The sequence below is a fragment of the Triturus cristatus genome, chromosome 8 (genome assembly GCF_964204655.1).
Source record: "Triturus cristatus chromosome 8, aTriCri1.1, whole genome shotgun sequence".
Lineage (NCBI taxonomy): Eukaryota > Metazoa > Chordata > Amphibia > Caudata > Salamandridae > Triturus > Triturus cristatus.
Genome location: NC_140591.1, coordinates 1,677,483,740 through 1,677,503,670, shown reverse-complemented (window position 1 = coordinate 1,677,503,670; position 19,931 = coordinate 1,677,483,740). Strand labels below are relative to the sequence as shown.

Genomic DNA, 19,931 nt, shown 5'->3' with positions numbered 1-19,931 from the left:
AAGTGTCTTTCCAGCTTCCGTAAAGTTGCAGAGTAGACGAGCAAAGTAGATCGGAGTTCGCAATAGCATGTAAGAACTGCTCCAAGCTGTGCCCGTCATCGTGTTGATCAAAATTGGATCGAGAGCAATATTTGGATCTGGAGATCCCTCAAGAGGCTCCGATCATTTATGTAAATTAGAAGCGGAAGACGGCCCAGCAGGCGAACGCGTCGAAGCGGGACACAGTATGCAGTCCCAGGAGACGGTCGGACAGACGACACGCACTTGACTCGACTTTGCCCACCACTCGGCTCCTCACCTTAGGACTGTGTTACCTCGACACTGTAAGTAGCGGCTCACACGAACAGTCAGGACTGGGACTACAGGTTGCTGTGGTAAAGAAAGTATTTGGGGCGGAGGCTGGCTGCAAGTCCCTGACCGGCAGCAAATCATCTCCAAAATGTTGAAAAGAGACGTCAAAGCATCGTGAGTAAACTCCTGTTTATTGGTCTCACAGCCTCCAACAAACACCGCAGCTAACAGCTGAGGGAACCGTCACCAACAGACCATGGATTTTTGGTGACAGCAGGAACTGCAGGAAAGGGGAAGGAACCATAGCAGGCTATAGGGGTGGGAAAGGTAGGACAACAAGGTGAGGGGAAACGCAGGGAATACACCTTGCAACAGGTACTTTCCGGGAGGCTGCATGTATTAGCACATACACTACAATATCACTAGTATATACTAGAACAAGTATTACTGATAGCAGCAGCAACATAGGTTATGGGTTTGCAATTTGAGTAGTAGGAGCTGTGGCGCTTCTAACACCAATAGTACCAGTAGGAGTACCATTAGCCTTGTAGATAATCAGTGAGTTTGTAGTCATGTATGGTCACACAGCTAGAAGGACGACTCGTAGTAGACAATCCTGGCCTGAAGGTAATATGCTGAGGCTCCTCCTGCTGTGACGGCAGTCACCGTGACTGACAAACAAGTGGGCGGGGACTTAGTTCCATAGGGTACACTTACTACCCTATATAACTGCACACATCAAACAAAATGGGGACCTTTACTTTCAGGCACACAGAATATCCATCGCCGCGTTCCTCACGGTTCTGCTCTGTGCCCCATCTTACTTAAGACTTATAAACCCCCTTTAGCAGCTGTTATGGATTCTTGTATGTTTGGATACCCCAGGCATGCAGATGGCACCCAGCTCCTTCTAAAGGTTGAGGACCACCCTGACAACTATCTCAAAGTACCTCATCGTCCCTCTCATTTTCACCAGTGGTTGGAACGCAGCCGACTGTGCCTTACTAGGACAAATTAAATAATGCGCTTTTATTCGATCGTCTTTTGAACCCCTTAGGTCTGCCTGATGGCGTGGGATCCCACCAACCTTCTAAATCAAGAGCCAACCTGGAAGTGATCTTCGATAGAGACCCTCCATCTGTCTCCAGATAGAGGAGGTTTGTGGGAATGCATTCAAATCCTACATTGTCTCCCACCACAGGGAAGGCTACAGACTACCACACTTTGCCTTCATCAAAGGTGATGAATGACTGCACTACAAATTAAATGACTGGTCCTTTGTTCCCTACCAACCATCTGCAGTCCCACCTCTGTCAATAACAGATTCTTAACATCATCAGTTCTGATATGAAAGATTTGCTGGCCACACCTTTCTTTATGAAGGTAACTTCCACAGGAGCCCCTCACCAAGTCTCCTCAGACTGAAACCCACCTTGCATTGGTCCTGGATGTCACGAGCATCGGACTCTACTGTCTCAAATTAAGCACCTGGTCTACCCTGACACCCAGGCTCCTATCTGCTATATACTCAAGGCATAGCCATCTTTTGATGCTTTCATGGGTCTATTATTGACTTGGAACTATAGTCCCCTTGTCGACTTTGGGCCATTCCCAGGCCAAACACGCCCTTACTTTTTGTGTGCTCTGAATTTTCCACATAGCAGTTGGTAGCACATTAGAAATGTTTTAAATAAATAAATACAATTATGTAAATCATGTCTGCTGCCTTCTGCTAATCATGACCACACTTACAGACACCAGCAGGCGAAAACAACGACTGGACTGAGAGGGAAGCAGCAGTTTACAGCAATGTGCAGCTGGACAACCAGAGTCTCCTTGAGGTGCGCATGAGTAGGTCTTGTCGATACTCAAGGATGCTCTGGTTGGGTCACTTCGGTGCTCGCCTCAAACAAACTTGACTACATCTGGAGCTCAGGTGGAACGAACGAAGGAACTAGAGGTGGCCTGGGGGCGACTCATGAGAAGGTCTGGTGCCTGGTGACCAGGTGCAACATCCGCGTTGGGGGTACTTGGACATCCTGTCATGAGGGTATATTTTATATCAAGACAAGATACCCAGCGTTTGCAAGGAGCTCCAAAAACACAAGGGGGTCCAGGTGCCACATGTGGCAAGTAAATGAGAATTGACAAGTTCGAGCTCGCGGCACGGAAAAGTTCCTAATCTAGCAAAATACTCAGAGAATGACGTTGTAGGACATATTTACAAGGAGCTGGCGCTACCGCTGCGTGATTTTTTTTTACGCAGCAGCAGCACAATCTTTTCTCCATATTTTCATAGGGGCCCATCAAGGAAGATGCGTCACTTTTCGTCAGGATGCGTGTTTTTTTACTTCGCCTGAATCGGCTGTGTCACGTTAGAATTAATATATGAAAGTTAGGCGTTCCTTCGTAAAATCCCCAGTAAAACTGACGCTGTGGTATTATAACTTTTTGTAAAAGTCACGCATTGTCGGGTAGTGGGCCACTGTGCTTGAGATGCATCAAAATTCCTACACCTCGAAAAGCCAGGCGTAGGGTGACGCATGGGCTGTTACAGAGGAATTCAACCAGCTGAAATGATTTGAAACAGTGTAATCTGCAATCAAGTCACATCCTCTCAAAATCTAAGTGCACGCATAAGAAGGTAACACAGTAAATCACACATTAAGCGCCATTAATGACTTATGTCACACATCTGTAGGACCTGTGGTACACATAAGTAGACTATGCCCACTTGTATGCGTGACATCCAGGACCAATGCATGGTGACCTTTTTACCTTTTGACACTCTATTACATTGGTCCCCATACAGTAGGACAGTTGTGTAAGCTAAAACTGAGGCATCGCCTCCTTGTTTGACCAACTACAGCAATGCACCACTTTTAGGCCAAATGCTTTGCAGCATCCTTCCAACGGATACGTTCGAATTTCTGATGCATCTTTGGGACCTTGCGCCACAGACCTCTGTACTGTAAAACTGGTGCATCCATGGTGTCGTAAAATGTTGACTCATCTCTTCCTTGGCGCAGCAATACGTCGTTTCTTGTAAATAAGGCCATGTATCTTTCATATCCAGCAGAGGAGAGTTCCTGCACTTTACTCCCCTCACACACAACATTTTATTCCAAAGGGTAGCACATGCTAGTCTCGCCAGCCATGCTTCGTCCAATGACCCGAAGGTTCTGTTGAGCATGTACGGTGCGAACCGGAACATCCAATGGACAGAACCTCCGGAGCAAGGGCTTTATATATCATTTGTATTTTTTAAACAGGTTAAGACTGCATTAGGTTGAGTTTTTAGGTCAGAATGGATGGTTGGTGATGGCAAAACACACAAGATGATGGATGTAATGTTGCACATTGGCAAAACATTCACCCCCAGTCACAGATCTGGGTTTAATCCATCGTTATTTTGCTCCCCACGCCACCCCATATGCAAATCAGTCTTGGCCCTGTGCCTCATGGGAACAGTCCAGCTCAAACTGCCAAGCCATGTCTTCCCTGGACCGGAATCAAGCATCCTAGGACCGGTTTCGGGGTTTCACCCCTCTTCAGCCAGGATAGCTTGACTCCAGTGGCGTAGTGAGCACGGGACCCACGTCTGGGCATACCCTTCCCACATAGGGTGAACAGCAAAACACACAAGATGATGGACGGAATGTTGCACAATGGCAAAACATTCACCCCCAGTGGTTGGTGATGGCACATGATTATAGGATTCTTCAGGTAAGTATATTTTATACAAAATATTACTAAATGTTATTTTTCATAGAATGATGGTGGAGTATAGTGATGGAGGTAACAAAGGAGGAAACAACTGTGAAGTTTAGTTCTTCTCTAAGCCCACTCACGTGACTCGCATGACACGCGTCACCTGCAGAGTGGTAAGAACGCCTGGGCTTCATCTATGGAGAAGATACCACAGCCTGTTATGAGATGGGATGCGGGCGGGGGGATGATGTGTAGGTGGGAATTGGGAGATACTGCTCCACTGTTCTCCGGTTGATGTGCCATATCTCACTGTCGTATTTGCAAAGCCGAATAAAATGGATTAAAACATACAGAATGACTAAGCTTGACTCCACCATCCAATAGATTCACCACCAGCCAGGTCGCACTGCCAGACCAACTTTCCAAACGCAGCCTTTACTTTGTGGGCGCTCAGACTCAAAAGCTGATATTTTACAGCACAACAGGACAAGTTCACAACCTGACAGCTTAGAATCAGTGGAATTTACACTTCCAGCAGGTAAGACATTGCTTGTCAACCTGAGAGCCACATCCACACTGCGCGTCCCGCTAACAATGCCCAGTCGTAAATGTCGCCCACGTCGAAGTGGCGCAGATTGAAATAGATGAGTTTTGCACTCAGAAGCAAATGCTATATCCTGCTGCATAGGTGAAGCCTCTCTCGTCTGAACCTTCATCATTTGATCTCAATTTTCTCTTCTTTGTGATCACAGGAATGGAGCCAGCGGGAGCGTGGTGATCTTTGGTGGCTACGAATCTTCCTACTACACTGGAAGCTTGAACTGGATACCTCTCTCCGCCGAGACCTACTGGCAGATCACCCTGGAGAGGTAGGTGCAACAAACAGCAGGTCAGGTGTAACAAAGGACAGGTCAGGTGTAGGGACGGTCAGTAGCAGACAGGCGGCAGTCAGCAACTCAATAGATCAGTGATCTATGGTTAGGGAGAGAACCAGTCCACACAAACCCATCCAGCTGTTAACAAATGTTAGCTCTTCTGCCATTGGTGCACTGAAGGAAATCAGGAGGGGGCCCAGGAGCACCACCTCTCCGCCCCACTGAAATTAACACCAAATCCAGGGACAGTTTCAATGAAATCCTTGGAAATTTCCACACCATATCAATGTATGAGGATTGAGGACTGAAGGGAGTGTTTGTTCCTGGCTATACACACAGCAAGAGACAACAACTGCCAGATAGCCATGGGCCCACTGCAGCCAGGCCTGGCACATTCACTTGGGGGAGATGAGGATATTTTTTCGTTTTAATTCCTAAAAAAAAACATTTAGTAACAAGTTTCTGACCTTTCTAAAAGCAAATTTGCAAATCAGGCCACTGGTGACTAGATGACTTTACCGGGGATGTGAATACATGCACCTTTGCGCACAACATCTCCCTGCTCCACACAGGTAGCACACACGCGATGCTCAAGTAGTGAACACGGTTGGGTGAATATGTATGGCCTCATTTGGAGAAGGACCTTAGTGGGACATCTGACAAATGTAGTCAGATACCTTACCTCCTTCTCGTGTTCCCCTCACGGCATTACCTTTCCGACTGTGGCATAACTGCCAGCTGCACCAGTGGAAACTCAGGGGCATATTCCTGAGCCGCTTGTGCCACTGTAGCATAGCTTTTAGTGACGCTCCGGCGGGGCAAACCACAAAATCAATTCAAGGAGGCCACGCAAAGCAAATGCCTCATAGATATGGAGTGAGGCAAGGCAAAGGCAGCGCAAATCACTGTGTTGCCTCACTCTGCGCTAGAGAGGCATTTGCGGTTGCTGTTCCCATGCAACACCCCTGGATCTTGACATTTCTCCAGATATGCAACACCCTGTAAGACTGTGGATGCGCCGTCCCAGGGGAGGTAATTAACTTAATTTATCTTCTTTTTGCCTCTTTCTAAGAGGAAAAAGCCTCCTATGATGATTCTTGTGCAGGAAGGTGCCCCTTCCTGCACAAAAACAATCCTGTTGACAACACTGGCACCCTTGCACCAGTCCTACATTGGCGCTAGTCTGCTGAAACGGTACCAGCGCAGGGGGAAATAACAGGAATGCACCGTATTAGATAAATACAGTGCATTCCTGCCCTTTCACTGTGACATAGGGCAGCACAGCGAGGTGACTTGCTGCACTGCCTTATGCCAAATCCCCTTAAATATGCCCCTCACTTTTTTAAGACTTGAGGACGGGGATGATTTACACCAGAGTTTCTATCCCATTTTCATGAGAAAGCTTTCCGTCCCGGTCTTCCATCTAAATCATGATGGCCCCAGACAAAAAATGTTTTTAAATGTCCCGGTCACTCAGGGACAGAGCTCCTGACAATTTTGGGACACTATTGAAGCTGTGTCTGTGGCTGGTCTCCTGTTGTGGAGATTTTTCTTCAGTGATAATGTGAGTTATGACAGATCCCTCAGGGTGCCTTCACATGCTGGATCTGCTCACAGGGTTTTGTTTCCCAGATGCATCACCTGCAGTTGCCATGTGAAAAGGGTTTGGGGGACACTGATTGCTGGCTATGGAGACAATGTAAACTCATAAATACCCCCTAAAAAGTGTTAAACCTGTACTTTTTTTTCAAGATTTGTATTCAAAGATGAATAGTTAAATTCATTTTGTAGTATCTTAGCTGTAATCCAATTTCTCTTCCATCTCTACCTCCAGTATCTCCATGAACGGGAATGTTATCGCCTGCAACGGAGGCTGCCAGGCCATCGTCGACACCGGAACGTCCCTTATTGCTGGTCTGTCCCCCGGGATCTCAAACATCCAGAATGCGATTGGAGCTTATCAGAGTTCAAATGGCGAGGTAAGAGATAGGGTACAGAGGGGTGATCATTCCAGGACCTTGTCCATCCCTGGGAGATCCTGATGTCTGAAGCTGCATACTCAGGATAAGCCAATCACCTGCATCTGAGGTGATTCCATTGAATCATTTCTGTTCTTCTCATCTCATGTCACTCACTCGCTGATCTCTCAAACAACCTTGCAGATAAATCCACTTTTCACATTCTGTAATCCATCAAATGCACAGCAATGTCTGGATCATATTCTCAACACATGTTCTTTCATTTGTTTTTTCTCCTTCCATGCTCCTTAGTATGTGGTGAACTGCAATTCCATCAGCTCGCTGTCTGACATCATTTTCACAATCAATGGCGTCCAGTACCCGGTGCCGGCCAGTGCCTACATCAACCAGGTAAGGAGCATAAACAGCTTCTGTGTGTCTTTCAGGCGCTAGCACAGAGCCTTAAAATCAGAAAAACTCTCCCTTTTTAAGGAGAGCACGTATGAAGCCTGAATTTGAGGTGCCTCATAAGATGAGCAGAAGAACGGGCCCACTTCTACAATAATGTGATGCTTCCCACCCTTCTTGAAGAGTCAGACCTCCCACTGCTTCTGGTCCCAGTCACACGGGACTATGCATCAGAAGATTGGTGCCAAAGTAGGGTGACTCTTGGAGACCTCTTTTCATTCCCTCTTAATTCAGCCTCTCTTCCTAGAATTGTTGGTTGCCTCGGAGAGCTTTACCTCAAGCTATGGGGCTCATCACTGGACCCAACTCAGGTTTTAAGAATATCTGAATTCATTTTATGTTAGAAAACATGGGGGGGCATAAATACTATTAGAAGATTGGAATGTTGGGCGCTCCATTGAAAACAATGGAGTGCTCAGGGCTTCTAATGGTCGGTAGAAGCCCAGAGCATCAACATTCCAATGTTTAACAAAGGCCTCACGGAACCCGAGGAAATTTCAACACCCTGGGGCTCCGTGAGGCCTTTGTTTTACAAAGTAGAGCATTCTGCCCTCTTGGGGTCCAATGTTCTAATATAGACTTAGAGCCCACCGTAGCGGGCTCTACCAGCCATTAAAGACCTGCTTCCTCTTTAACGCTGGAGTAGGCATTTAATGGCCAGTAGAGCCCACTACGGCGGGCTCTAAGGCTATATTAGAACATTGGAACTTTTAATTTGTCCCAATTTTACAATCTAAATCTTTACGTGCATATCTCTTCCTGTCCTCCCCAGAACTACTGCAGCAGCAACTTCCAAGAGACCGATGGAGTCTGGATCTTGGGAGACGTCTTCATCAGGCAGTACTACGTCGTTTTCGACAGAGCCGCCAACTACATCGGCCTCGCCACCGTTGCATGAACATAAAGTTTGTTAGTTGTCTTTGTGAGTTAGAGGCAGGGGTTTTGTAAAATGACTGAGTGTACAAATATTGAGTGAATAATAAACAATCATGGTGAACCACAACAGCGTCTCTCCTTTTACTGATCAATTAGCATTAGATTCATTTAGATTAAATATGAAAAGTGTCTCAAGAATTCAAGAATGCTCCTTTATTTAATTACTTATTCATTAGAAAAGTGGTTTATGTCCGCCTTCTTACACATAGGGTCCTCCCATTTTGTCCATCTGTGTGATCCTAGTACATTCTCTTACTGGATTTCAGCTTTTCAAGTACAGTTTTCATCCATGCGAAACCTTTTTTAGGGTCGCTCCCTAACACAAGTGTCTCCAGGTTGTACCTTTCATCAGAAGACCTTGTCCGAGGGTCCCAGCGTGCATCTTGTTACTTCAATCTAGGTGTAGACTATGGCACAGGGTGTCATGGGTGTGAGAGGTCCACTTTGCAGCGGTAGTTAAGAGAGTGGAGATTACAAATCCTTTCCAGTTCCTGCATGTCTCTCTGTACTCCCCCATTCCTCAGCCCAGAGTTCCTGATACCAGGAACATTAAAGGATTTTGGCAAGGTAGAAGGAAAAGAATTGTCATTAAATGTCAGCTGTTGAGGGGCATATGTACGTCACAGTGGTCACCACCACCACACCTGACATTCAATGTCACCTGTTGCAAGCCATGTGTATGTCAGAGCGCACGGCCACCACCTAACCTCTCATTCAATGCAGTACAAGCCATGGAAGTCGGCAGAGACCTTGTGGTGCTCTCAGCATCTAGAGTGTGCAGGAGGCCTGCACTGCTGTCTCACCTGTACCTGTTCTGTGTGTGAGGGAAGATTGCAGTTCCCTCTGCTGCTGCACTGCACCTACTGGAGGCCTGCAGTGTTTTCTCTTCTGTACCTGTTCTGTGGGCGAGGGAAGCTTGCAGTGCTCTCTGCTTCTGCATTGCACCTACTGGAGGCCTGCACCGTGGTCTCACCTGTACCTGTTCTGTGTGTGAAGGAAGCTTGCACTGCTCTCTGCTACTGCACTTCACCTACAATAGAGTGTGCAGGGGGCATGGTCTGCTGCAGCTTCTTTACCATCCCTATGTGTGAGGGAAGCTTTCTCAGACAAGTGACTATTGGAGATTGAATTCAGGTATGTATAGGGGCTCTGAGGTAAAATTAGGAAGTTCAGGGCCTCATTTACAATATTTTGATGCACATTCCTTTCCTTCTCCCCTGTGCTGGCGCACAATGGGCTGCTATGCGCCAACGCAGACACTCTGTTATCATGCTGCAAGGCTGTCTGCATTGTAGGGGTGATCGTTACCTACCTGCAGATAAACATTCACAAGAGGTGTTTACACTTTCATTCTGCAGCACTGTCGCCTAGGAGCTGTACTCCCCCTGAGTATAACAAGGACACCACTAGACGATTGGACTGTTTCGAGGATTTATTAAAGAGCTGGTACAGCGTCTGGGTCTCTCTTTCTTTCTCCTCTCTTCCTGATGTGGCCGGGTCGAGGTTGTCTTCACCGACTGCGGGGTCCTGGTCCGGGGTGGTATGCCTTTCCCAGCCATGCTCCTCCGGGCGCTTGGCGGGGCGAGATGCCGTGAAGTTGGCCTCCTGGCTCCGCAGTTTTCTCGACTCCTGCCGCTCTGCTCTCTGGATCTCGTCCTCCGTTCTCCTCCTGATTCTCCGTCGCTCTGCTCTCTCCATCTCCGTCTTCTCCGCCAAGGGCTTTCGCGCCGTCGTTCATCCGGACTTCCGCTTTACGGGGCCCAGTGGCTTCAGATTCGTCCGTCCTTGATGACGTCGTCGGAGCCGTCCCTCCTGCTGCAGTGAGCCAGTCTACGTTAAAGGGGCCGCCAGCACCCTGCATGGGAGGTGTAAAGGGCCCGTCAATAATGGCACTCTCAATGTTCTCCTCCAGTCCGGAGGCTAGGTGACACATCCCAACCCCCGGATTTTCCCGATCGGGGGAAATAGGGTATCTGGAGAGGAAGTCAGCATTACCCTGATCCGACCCCTTGCGATGTTTCACCTCGAAGCGATAGGGCTGTAAGGCCAAAAACCAGCGGAGGATACGCTCATTGTGGCCCTTGTTACGCTGGAGCCAGGTGAGAGGGGCATGGACCGTAAAGAGGATAAAGGTCCTGCCTTCCAAATAGTAGCGAAGCTTCTCCACCCCCCACCTGACCGCCAGACTCTCCTTCCCGGGGAAAGAGCTTCCTACTGATGTACAAAATAGGGCGCTCGTGGCCTTCGGCATCCTCTTGGGAAAGCACCGCCCCTATCCCAACCCCCGAGGCATCTGTTTGAAGGATAAAGGGTTTCTGAAAGTCAGGGGCTACTAACACAGGGGAAGAGGTGAGAGCGTCTTTGAGGGCCTGAAAAGCAGCAGCTTCCTGATCAGTGGGAACTTGTAAGCGAGGTGAAGTCTGGGACTTACGTAGGAGATCAGTTAGGGGACCGGCCAGATTGGCAAAGTGTGGGACAAACCGTCTGTAATAGCCCACTAATCCCAAAAACGCCCTAAGATCCCTCTTTGTCTTTGGGTAGGTCAAAGCCTGAACAGCGGCCACCTTCTCCGTCTGAGGTTTTAGGTTCCCATTTCCGAGCAGAAACCCTAAATATTTTACCTGGTGATAAGCCACCCGGGACTTTTTGGCATTTATATGGAACCCCGCCTGACAAATGCTGTCTAATATACGGTTCAGGTGGTGAAGGTGGTCAGGCCACGTTTTACTGAAGACGACAATGTCATCCAGGTAGGCGGAAGCATAAGGAAGGTGTGGTCTGAGAAGGGTATCCATGGTCCGTTGAAAGGTGGCCGGGGCCCCATGCAAGCCAAAGGGGAGGACAGTAAACTGGTAATGCCCCGAGGGAGTTGAGAAGGCGGTTTTCTCCTGGTCACCAGGAGCAAGGGGAATCTGCCAATACCCCTTGGTGAGGTCGATAGTGGTTATATACTTGGCCTCACCAAGGCGTTCTACCAACTCGTCAACCCGGGGAAGAGGGTACGCGTCCTGTTTGGAAACCCTATTGACAGCCCGGAAATCAATACAAAAGCGGATACTTCCATCTGGTTTTGGCACAAGGACAACCGGGGAACACCAGTTGCTCTGGGAAGGGATAATAACTCCAGTTTTTAGCATTTGTTGGATCTCGGCTTGCAAGGCCGCTCGTCGTGCCTCAGGTACCCTATAGGGTTTTTGTTTGACTACAACCCCCGAGGGGCTCGGTATGGTGTGTTCAGCCAGGTGGGTTCTTCCCGGTTGGTCAGAGAATATCCCAGCAAATTGATGTAGTAGAGAATCAATAGCGTCCCTCTGACTGGTGGACAGTTCGGGGTTGATAGGCAATTCAGGAATGGTATGCGACAGAGGAGTGGAAAAGGAGACGGTTTGGGAAGAACCCGGAGGGTTTCCCAGCCATTTTTTTAGGATGTTAATGTGGTACAACTGAGTTTTGGTTCGAGACACCTGTAGAACGTAGGAGGTTCTACCCACTTTGCTCACCACCTGAAAGGGACCTTGCCACTCTTTCCTCATCTTTTGAGCAGAAGTGGGTAATAACACCAAGACCCAATCACCCACATCGAGGTCCCTCCACTTCTTCCCCTTATCATAAAAATACTTCTGTTTGGTTTGGGCGATGGCTAGGTGTTCATGTGCGAGTGTCCTCAATTTATGTAACCTGGACTGTAACTGACGGGTATAGTCTAGGAGTGCCTCAGCTTCCTCTCTCCCCTCTGTTTCCCAGCTGTCCTTCGTTATCTCGAGTAAGGTTCTTGGCTTCCGCCCAAAAAGGAGCTCAAAAGGAAAAGCTCCCAAGCTGGACTGGGTTTGACTCCGTAACACAAACAGGGCCAAAGGCAGCATTTGGTCCCAATTCCTCCCATCCCCAGACAGAAGTTTTTTTAGGGTTAGTTTCAGGCTTCCATTGTAGCGCTCAACTAACCCGTCTGTCTGGGGGTGGTATACTGAGGTTTTTATGTGTCTGATGTTGATGGCACACCTGTTTCATCAGTCTCGACACGAATGGGGTTCCCTGATCAGTGACCATTTCTCTAGGGAAACCCATCCTCGAAAACACTTCTACCAGACGCTGAGCTATGGCGGTGGTGGTGGCTGCTCTAAGGGGAAACGCCTCCGGATAGCGGGTGGCGTAATCCACTAAAACAAGGGCGTACTGATGTCCTCGACTAGATTTGGGTAAGGGACCTATGAGGTCCATTCCTAGCCTGTCAAACGGTTTGCCTATGATGGGAAGTGGTTGCAAGGGGACCGCAGGAGGTGTGTAGGGATTGCGCTGTTGACATATGTGGCATTCCTGGCAGTATTTCTGGACCTGGGCATAGACCCCGGGCCAGAAGAAATGCTGCAGTATGGCTTGACCCGTTTTTTCAGCCCCAACGTGCCCCGCCAAAAGGTGGGCATGGGCAAAAAAAAGAATTTCCCCGTGTACGCACCTTATACCCACCCTTCTATCCGGTAGGACCCAAGAGGGGTGTATGAGCTCCTGCCTTGCTACGGAGTGTTTGCAGCCTGAGGCTAGTAGGGCCCGTACTCCCTTACCCTGTATTTTTACACTCACGTAGAACACGTGTCCCGTCTCCTGAGCGAAGAGGAGGGAGTGGGGCAAATAGCTCACATCTAGTGGTCCCTCTTCTTCCTGCAATAGCGAGCTATGTGTCCCCACTCCCCACAATCATAGCACTGTGGACCTGAGAAAGGGGGGTGATCTGGTCGGGCTCTTCGGTTTCATACGGGCTCAGGGATCGCTTTACTGTACTTCCGGTCCCCTCTTCCTGGGATAGCGGGATTTACTGGTCGCTCGGGTTCCTTGTGTGGGCGGCCTTGAGCTCAGGCGTAGGATGTGGCCATTTCCACAGCCTGCTCCAGTGTTAAGCCGGCATGTTGCTTTAACCATCGTTGGCTGGGATAGGGGAGCGCTTCCAGGAATTGTTCCAGGTAGATTTTTCCCATTACCTCCTCCATACTGGACTCCTGGGGTTTTAGCCACTGATCAGCTGCTTCTTTCAATTTAAAGAAAAGAGTCTTTGGTAGGTCGCCAGGTGCCCCTCGCTCTTGCCGGAATCGCAGCCGATGAGTCTCGTCATCCACTCCCAGTCTATCTAGAATGTATTGTTTTACCATGGCGTAGGTAGCGGTTCCATCCTTATTAACAGTCTGATACGCCGCCTGGGCTTCCCCAACCAACAATGGTGCGAGATAAAAAGGCCACCTCTCTCCTGCCCAGGCACTAGCCCGGGCGGCTCTTTCGAAATTCAGGAAGAAGGCCAAGGGGTCCTCTCCGGGGGTGAACTTCTGAAGAGGGACCACGGTTTCCGGAGGGGCGGCCGCTCTAGCCTGCCCGAGAGAGGCCATAAGGTGAGCTTGTCCCTCAGCCAATTTGACCAGGTTCTCGGCTTGAGTTTGGATAGCCGACGTGAAGACGGCCCGATCGGCCTCCGCTTGGGAGGAGGTCCGCTCTATGGCCCACTCCATCTTAGCCTGCCCTTCCTTCATTTGGTGAATAAGTGTGTCCATCCTTTATCGGGTGGAGGTTCGCAGTTCAGTTCTCCTATCTGGCTCGCCACTTGTCGCCTAGGAGCTGTACTCCCCCTGAGTATAACAAGGACACCACTAGACGATTGGACTGTTTCGAGGATTTATTAAAGAGCTGGTACCGCGTCTGGGTCTCTCTTTCTTTCTCCTCTCTTCCTGATGTGGCCGGGTCGAGGTTGTCTTCACCGACGGCGGGGTCCTGGTCCGGGGTGGTATGCCTTTCCCAGACACGCTCCTCCGGGCGCGTGGCGGGGCGAGATGCCGTGAAGTTGGCCTCCTGGCTCCGCAGTTTTCTCGAATCCTGCCGCTCTGCTCTCTGGATCTCGTCCTCCGTTCTCCTCCTGATTCTCCGTCTCCGTCGCTCTGCTCTCTCCGTCTCCGTCTTCTCCTCCAAGGGCTTTCGCACCGTCGTTCATCCGGACTTCCGCTTTACGGGGCTCACTGGCTTCTGATTCGTCCATCCTTGATGATGTCGTCGGAGCCGTCCCTCCTGCTGCAGTGAGCCAGTCTACGTTAAAGGGGCCGCCAGCACCCTGCATGGGAGGTGTAAAGGGCCCGTCAATAATGGCACTTTCAATGTTCTCCTCCAGTCCGGAGGCTAGGCGACAAGCACACATAGAAAAAAGGAAAATCGAAGAGAAATAAAAGGTATTTCTCCTCATTGCACCTCTCCTATGTCTTCCCTGGGTAGGCGTAGGAATCGGACGCGTTCCCAAGTTTACTAAACCTTGTAAATCTGGGAATGTGTCAGTTTCATGGTTGTTGCGTGGGAACACCCACAGCAACACCCATGGAACGCCCCTTTCAAGCAAAGTAATGCATGAAAGAGGGCCATATTTACAAGGCCATGCAAAATAGGGTGGCTTTACATGGCCTTGTAAATTTGGTCAGGCACACTGCACTGTCCGTGAGTCAAAAAAAGTGACGCACCTGTGACGCAAGGGGTTTGTAAATAATGTATTTACAAGGGCAATACGCAACCTCCTAGCCCAACACAAGAACATTAAATGATTTGAGATCAGAAGGGGAATGAGCAATAAAGATATATATAGATGTTGTTTGTATCCTGCCTCCTTTGCTGTGCATTTACAGAGTCAAATGGCAAGCTTTGCTACTGACACATTGCTGCATACTCTTTTAACATGTGGATTTGTGCTTACATTTCTTTCTCTGTCTGCAAAGTTAGAAGATTTTGATAAATGACCTATCTACAATCTTGCTGGGGTACAGGGGGTGTGAAAGGAAAGACTGCAGGATGTCAGTTTTTTTAACACACAACAACATTTTACACCTGTGAATTAACTGCAGGTATGTTTCAAAGTATGTCAGCAGTTTTGTCATTCTGCGGCGTGATGGAATCAAATATTTTAATAGGATCAAAACAAATCAAGGCACTTCTCTTGATGATGGGCAAATGATAAAAATGTGCTTAGACCTCCTTTCCAGACATTATCGTTTGTTCTCGGTACAGTTTTATCAGTAAAACTGTCTGTCTGTGCAAATGGATTGGTCATTTATTGAAATGTAAAATGTGGTGTCTGTTAATGGCAGCATCTACCAAACCCTGTGTTACTGATATATTGTTGACATTGTGCTCCAAAGTCTGCCACCGGCCACGCACCAAACTCCCCGCTGTAGGATGAGTGGTGGTGGCCCATTGGTGCTCTGCCTGACACATGGATCATTCACAGTCCCTGTGGCTCCAGTGATGCATCATTGATGGCCGCACCCCAGCTCTGAAAACTGTTCCAGCACCGTTGCCTCCATGGAGGGTCGAAGGACAGTAGTGTGCAATCAGGAGCAAAGCTTGGAGCCATAGAGGATTTCCAACACGTGGCAAGAGTGCGGGGATGCGGTGGACACACTGCATGATCCAGACATCCTTCCCTCACCACCAGCGCATGTTTAAAGGGTCAAAGAGCAGCTTTGAACATAAACTTCTGTTGTCACCAGAAGTTGTCATTAGGCGACTTTTACTCCTCAGTGTTTGTAAGTGAGTGAAGCCAGCTGCACCGGGCAGTGCTCCCGCGTCGAGGTGGATGGTGTTTGATGAGGAGACCCAGCTGCAGCAGAGACTTGCACAGAGAGACAAACAAGGCAGTGAGGGGAACAAGGGGAAAGAACATGAGGGGCTTCTCTGGGAGATGGGCGTTTCTCACACCTGGCAGGCCAGGCATGGAACAACCTCCCCTGCACCTCAGGACCGCAGCGTCACCCCAGCAATTCAGGAAAGAACTCAAGACCTGGAGGTTCGATGAACGACCCACCTCACAGCAGCCAACATCTCCAGGGCCTCACGGTGATCCGCTGTGCCCTATAAAGGTTTGCTTGATTGATTGATTGAGCAAGGTTTGTACGGTCTATTGACCATCAGCCTTTTGACTCATTGTTGACTCCGATGCAAGGGGTTAATCAGTTGTGTGAACTAGCAACACAACATTCAAGCTTCAGCTACAAATGAAGCCATGCTTTCTTACTCAAGTCCAGGATCTCTCTCTCTGCCCACCAAGCAATTGGCAGAACGGTATTGCGAGAGCTGGTGGGCGGCATCAATAGTGACAGTGGGGGACCAGCATGGATGTGGGCCACACTTATGTTGTTGTGAGATCTGCCAGTGGTAGAAGTGGGCAGTGGACATTTAGGAAACTTATAGGCTGCCCGCACTCATATTTTTACAAATTAAACACTGCCTAGTGCGTGAAGGGCTTTGAAGAGCCCTTGCACCAAGTGGGAAGTTGGCCCTTGCCTGTCGTAGGTACTTGGCCCACCGACACAAGTGAGGGACCATTTCTATCAGGAGACATGGGGGGTAATGCCGGATGGTAGGAAAATTGTGGTTTATCTGATACCCGAAGATTATGACACAGTAATGCAGAGGAAATATGTGACTATAGTCACATTTTGAGGCATGGCACAGTGAGTAAACAAACTTGTTGGGATCCATGAGAGGCACACCACCCAGTCCTCCCCATTTTTTGGGAGGTTTACAAAATATCTAAAGTTGGTAAACTGTCCCTAGAGACAAACTACACCTTAGCACAGAAAGACAGTAAGACAAATATGACTGCCTAGCCATCTGTTCCTCAAGCACACACACATACTGGCTGGATTTGGCACGAGGGTGAGTGAAAGGTTTCACAAAAAGGAAATACACCGTTAACAATTAAAAGGTTAAAAACCTGAACCAATGACTCACAGCTTGTGAGTTTTAAAGTCACGGCAAGGCAACAACCTCTTTACAGGCCATTCACACCCCTTTCATCCATGACAGACAAGACCATTCACACCGCCAGCACCGAGCCCGGCACATTACAACATTCACATCAAAAGATAGCGCCTTTCAAGGACCCATTACTTTCATACGCCCACATGACTGACATAGCAATCACACCGGCTGGTGGTTGACATAGTGTGTGCAGTGGTGTTTGGCTAGCAGAGTGTGTAGCAGCAAGTCACTACTTACATGCCGTCGCCAAATGCCAGGCCACGCACACCACCATTCAAGCACCGGTCCACACATACCCTGAGCCAAATGCCAGTCCACCCACACCACCAGCCAAATGCCAGCCCACCTACACTTCCAGCCAAGCACCAGCCCACGCACACGCCAGCCAATCGCCAGCCTACACACACTGCCAACCATGCGCCAGTCCACACGCACAGCCAGACAAGCGCCAGTCCACCCACACTGCCAGCTAAGTGTCAGCCCACGCACACCGCCAGACAAGCACCAGTTCATGCACCAAACCAGACAAGCCCCAGTCCACGCACACCACCAGCCAAGCGTCAACCCACGCACACCGCCAACCAAGCACCAGTCCATGCACACAACCAGCCAAGTCCCAGTCCACTCACACCATTTTCAAATTTTTTAACAAGAAAGAAAACACAAACCAATTGGAACTACATACAAAACTATAACTACAAACACAGCAGCGGTAATTAAAGACATCATTCTAATGCCAGCCATGAAATTGAACAACAAATATAAAACCATACAGACCAGGCACTACACTATTAGACTCACGGTTGCTCCCAAAAACTCTTTTGAGTGTGATAAAATCTGAAACATGTGGGAACACACAGCCCAGGTTTAGAAGGTCAATCAGCACAGTGCATAAGACTCTCCTTCTGCATACCTCTTTGCAAACAGAATCTAAAACTCTTACAGAGATTGTTTTGTTTTTGAGCGTGGGAGGAATTAAATTGGGAGAGTGGCGATCTTTTAATCTGGTCACATCCTCCACCTCTCCAACTCTAGAAACAGTTGCCTGTTCCAGTACAATAAGGCTGCCTTTCACAGACTCCTGAAACTGAACAAAAGTCATCTTTGACACTGGAGAACACTCCTTGAACACAACAAAAGCATTAAAAGTTTCTCAATTTAAAATATGGATGGCCAACTTCTTATACCAAATGTAAGCCTTATGAACAGCAGTGTAAGGTTTCAACCTCTGATCTACTCTATCGACACCACCCATGTGCTTATTGAAGTCTACAATGCACACAGGTTTGCGCACTTCAGCAACCTGACCCCAAACAGCCACAGGTGAAGTACTTTCATCATGGATGGTAGTCAGCATGTACACATCCCTCCTGTCTACAAATTACACAGATAGCAGTTCATCACTACGCAAGACGCTGCACTGTCCCCTCGGAAGCTTTTTGCAAACAAGCTCTTTTGGATAACCTTTATGGTTAGAGCGGATTGTTCCTCAAGCAACAGTGTCCACTTTGAACAATTCCTTAAACAGGCAGTGTGGAAGTTCTCAGTTACAAATGGTGACCTCTGTTAAAAACGCTTCTTGCTGGTCGCTACACAATTTTCTCTGAAACTCCTAAAGTGGATGGACAACCAGGGGCGTGAATAGTGGAATCCCTTCAGGTGTACACCCGGAAATTATAAACATATCCTGTCCTACACTCAGACAACATATACATCTTAATTCTATAACGTGGCCCCTTGCTAGGAATGTACTTCCTAAAAACCAAACGACCCTGGAACAGGACCAAAGACTCATCAACAGCTATTTCTTTCCCTGGAGTATAGATCTTTGAAACTTGATCTACAAAGTGATCAAGAATAGGCAAAATCTTAAAAATAGGGTCACGTTCAGGGTGATCTCGTGGCAAAGCATTATCAACAAAATGCAGCATCCGTAGCAAAAGCAAATACTGATCACGACTCATAATTGCAGAAAATATGGCCGTTGCCATCAATGGAATGGTAGACTAATATGAAGCCAGGGCCGGCCTCCTTATCAAACCAATCAAAAAAGTCAAACCAAAAAAGGGGCCTAAGTATGGCACTGTTGTCCCTCAAATACTGTCCAGCATTCAAATTAGTCTGCCAAAAATACATCGTCCATAAACAACTGAAAAAACTGTATAGGCAAACAAAATTCACAATACACTCCAAACCCCGCATCACCAGTAAAGGCAGGCAACACCGGCTGCAGCATGTTTGGATCAACCCAGAGTCCAGCACTTCCAATGGGAAGCTTTGCAGCCTCAGGCTGCAATCCACATGCCTCTTGCTGCACCATCTTCACATCAATGTCCTCTTCTAAAACAGGTACTTCATCCGCACTCAGACTAGCTTCATCTGCACTGAGAGTAGCGACATCTGCACTGAGAGTAGCGACATCTGCACTGAGAGTAGCGACATCTGCACTGAGAGTAGCTTCATCCGCACTCAGAGTAGCTTCATCCGCACTGAGAGTAGCGTCATCCGCACTGAGAGTAGCGTCATATGCACTGAGAGTAGCGTCATCCGCACTGAGAGTAGCATCATCCGCACTCAGAGTAGCGTCATCTGCACTGAGAGTAGCGTCATCTGCACTGAGAGTAGCGTCATCTGCACTGAGAGTAGCTTCATCATCAGATGATTCCTCATGGACAGAAAACTCACTGCCAGAATCTTATACTTCCTCCTCTCCCTCAGACGTACTGTCAGTTTCATATTCATGGTCGGCGGAAGATTCAAAAAGCATACCAACCACCTGCTGAGTAGTAATTCTGTGGCTAGCCATAATCCTTTCTAATAAAGGTGACTTGTCAAACAAAAATAAGTAATAAACAAAATGTGGCTTTATTACCAAGATCTATATACTCCAAAACTATACCACTCACTTGCCAGA

At 48.3% G+C, this 19,931-nt stretch overlaps 1 protein-coding gene across 1 annotated transcript in view; it reads left to right on the top strand.

Moving 5' to 3' along the window:
- Window positions 1–8,306, top strand: part of LOC146808573 (pepsin A-like) — a 32,846-nt gene extending 24,540 nt beyond the window's left edge. Inside the window, exons 6-9 of the mRNA XM_085623597.1 lie at window positions 4,755–4,871; window positions 6,712–6,856; window positions 7,148–7,246; window positions 8,076–8,306. Of these exons, the coding sequence (XP_085479723.1) occupies window positions 4,755–4,871; window positions 6,712–6,856; window positions 7,148–7,246; window positions 8,076–8,201 (487 nt within the window). The 3' untranslated portion in view covers window positions 8,202–8,306. The remainder of the gene's footprint in view (window positions 1–4,754; window positions 4,872–6,711; window positions 6,857–7,147; window positions 7,247–8,075) is intronic.
- The last annotated feature ends 11,625 nt before the right edge of the window (window positions 8,307–19,931 follow it).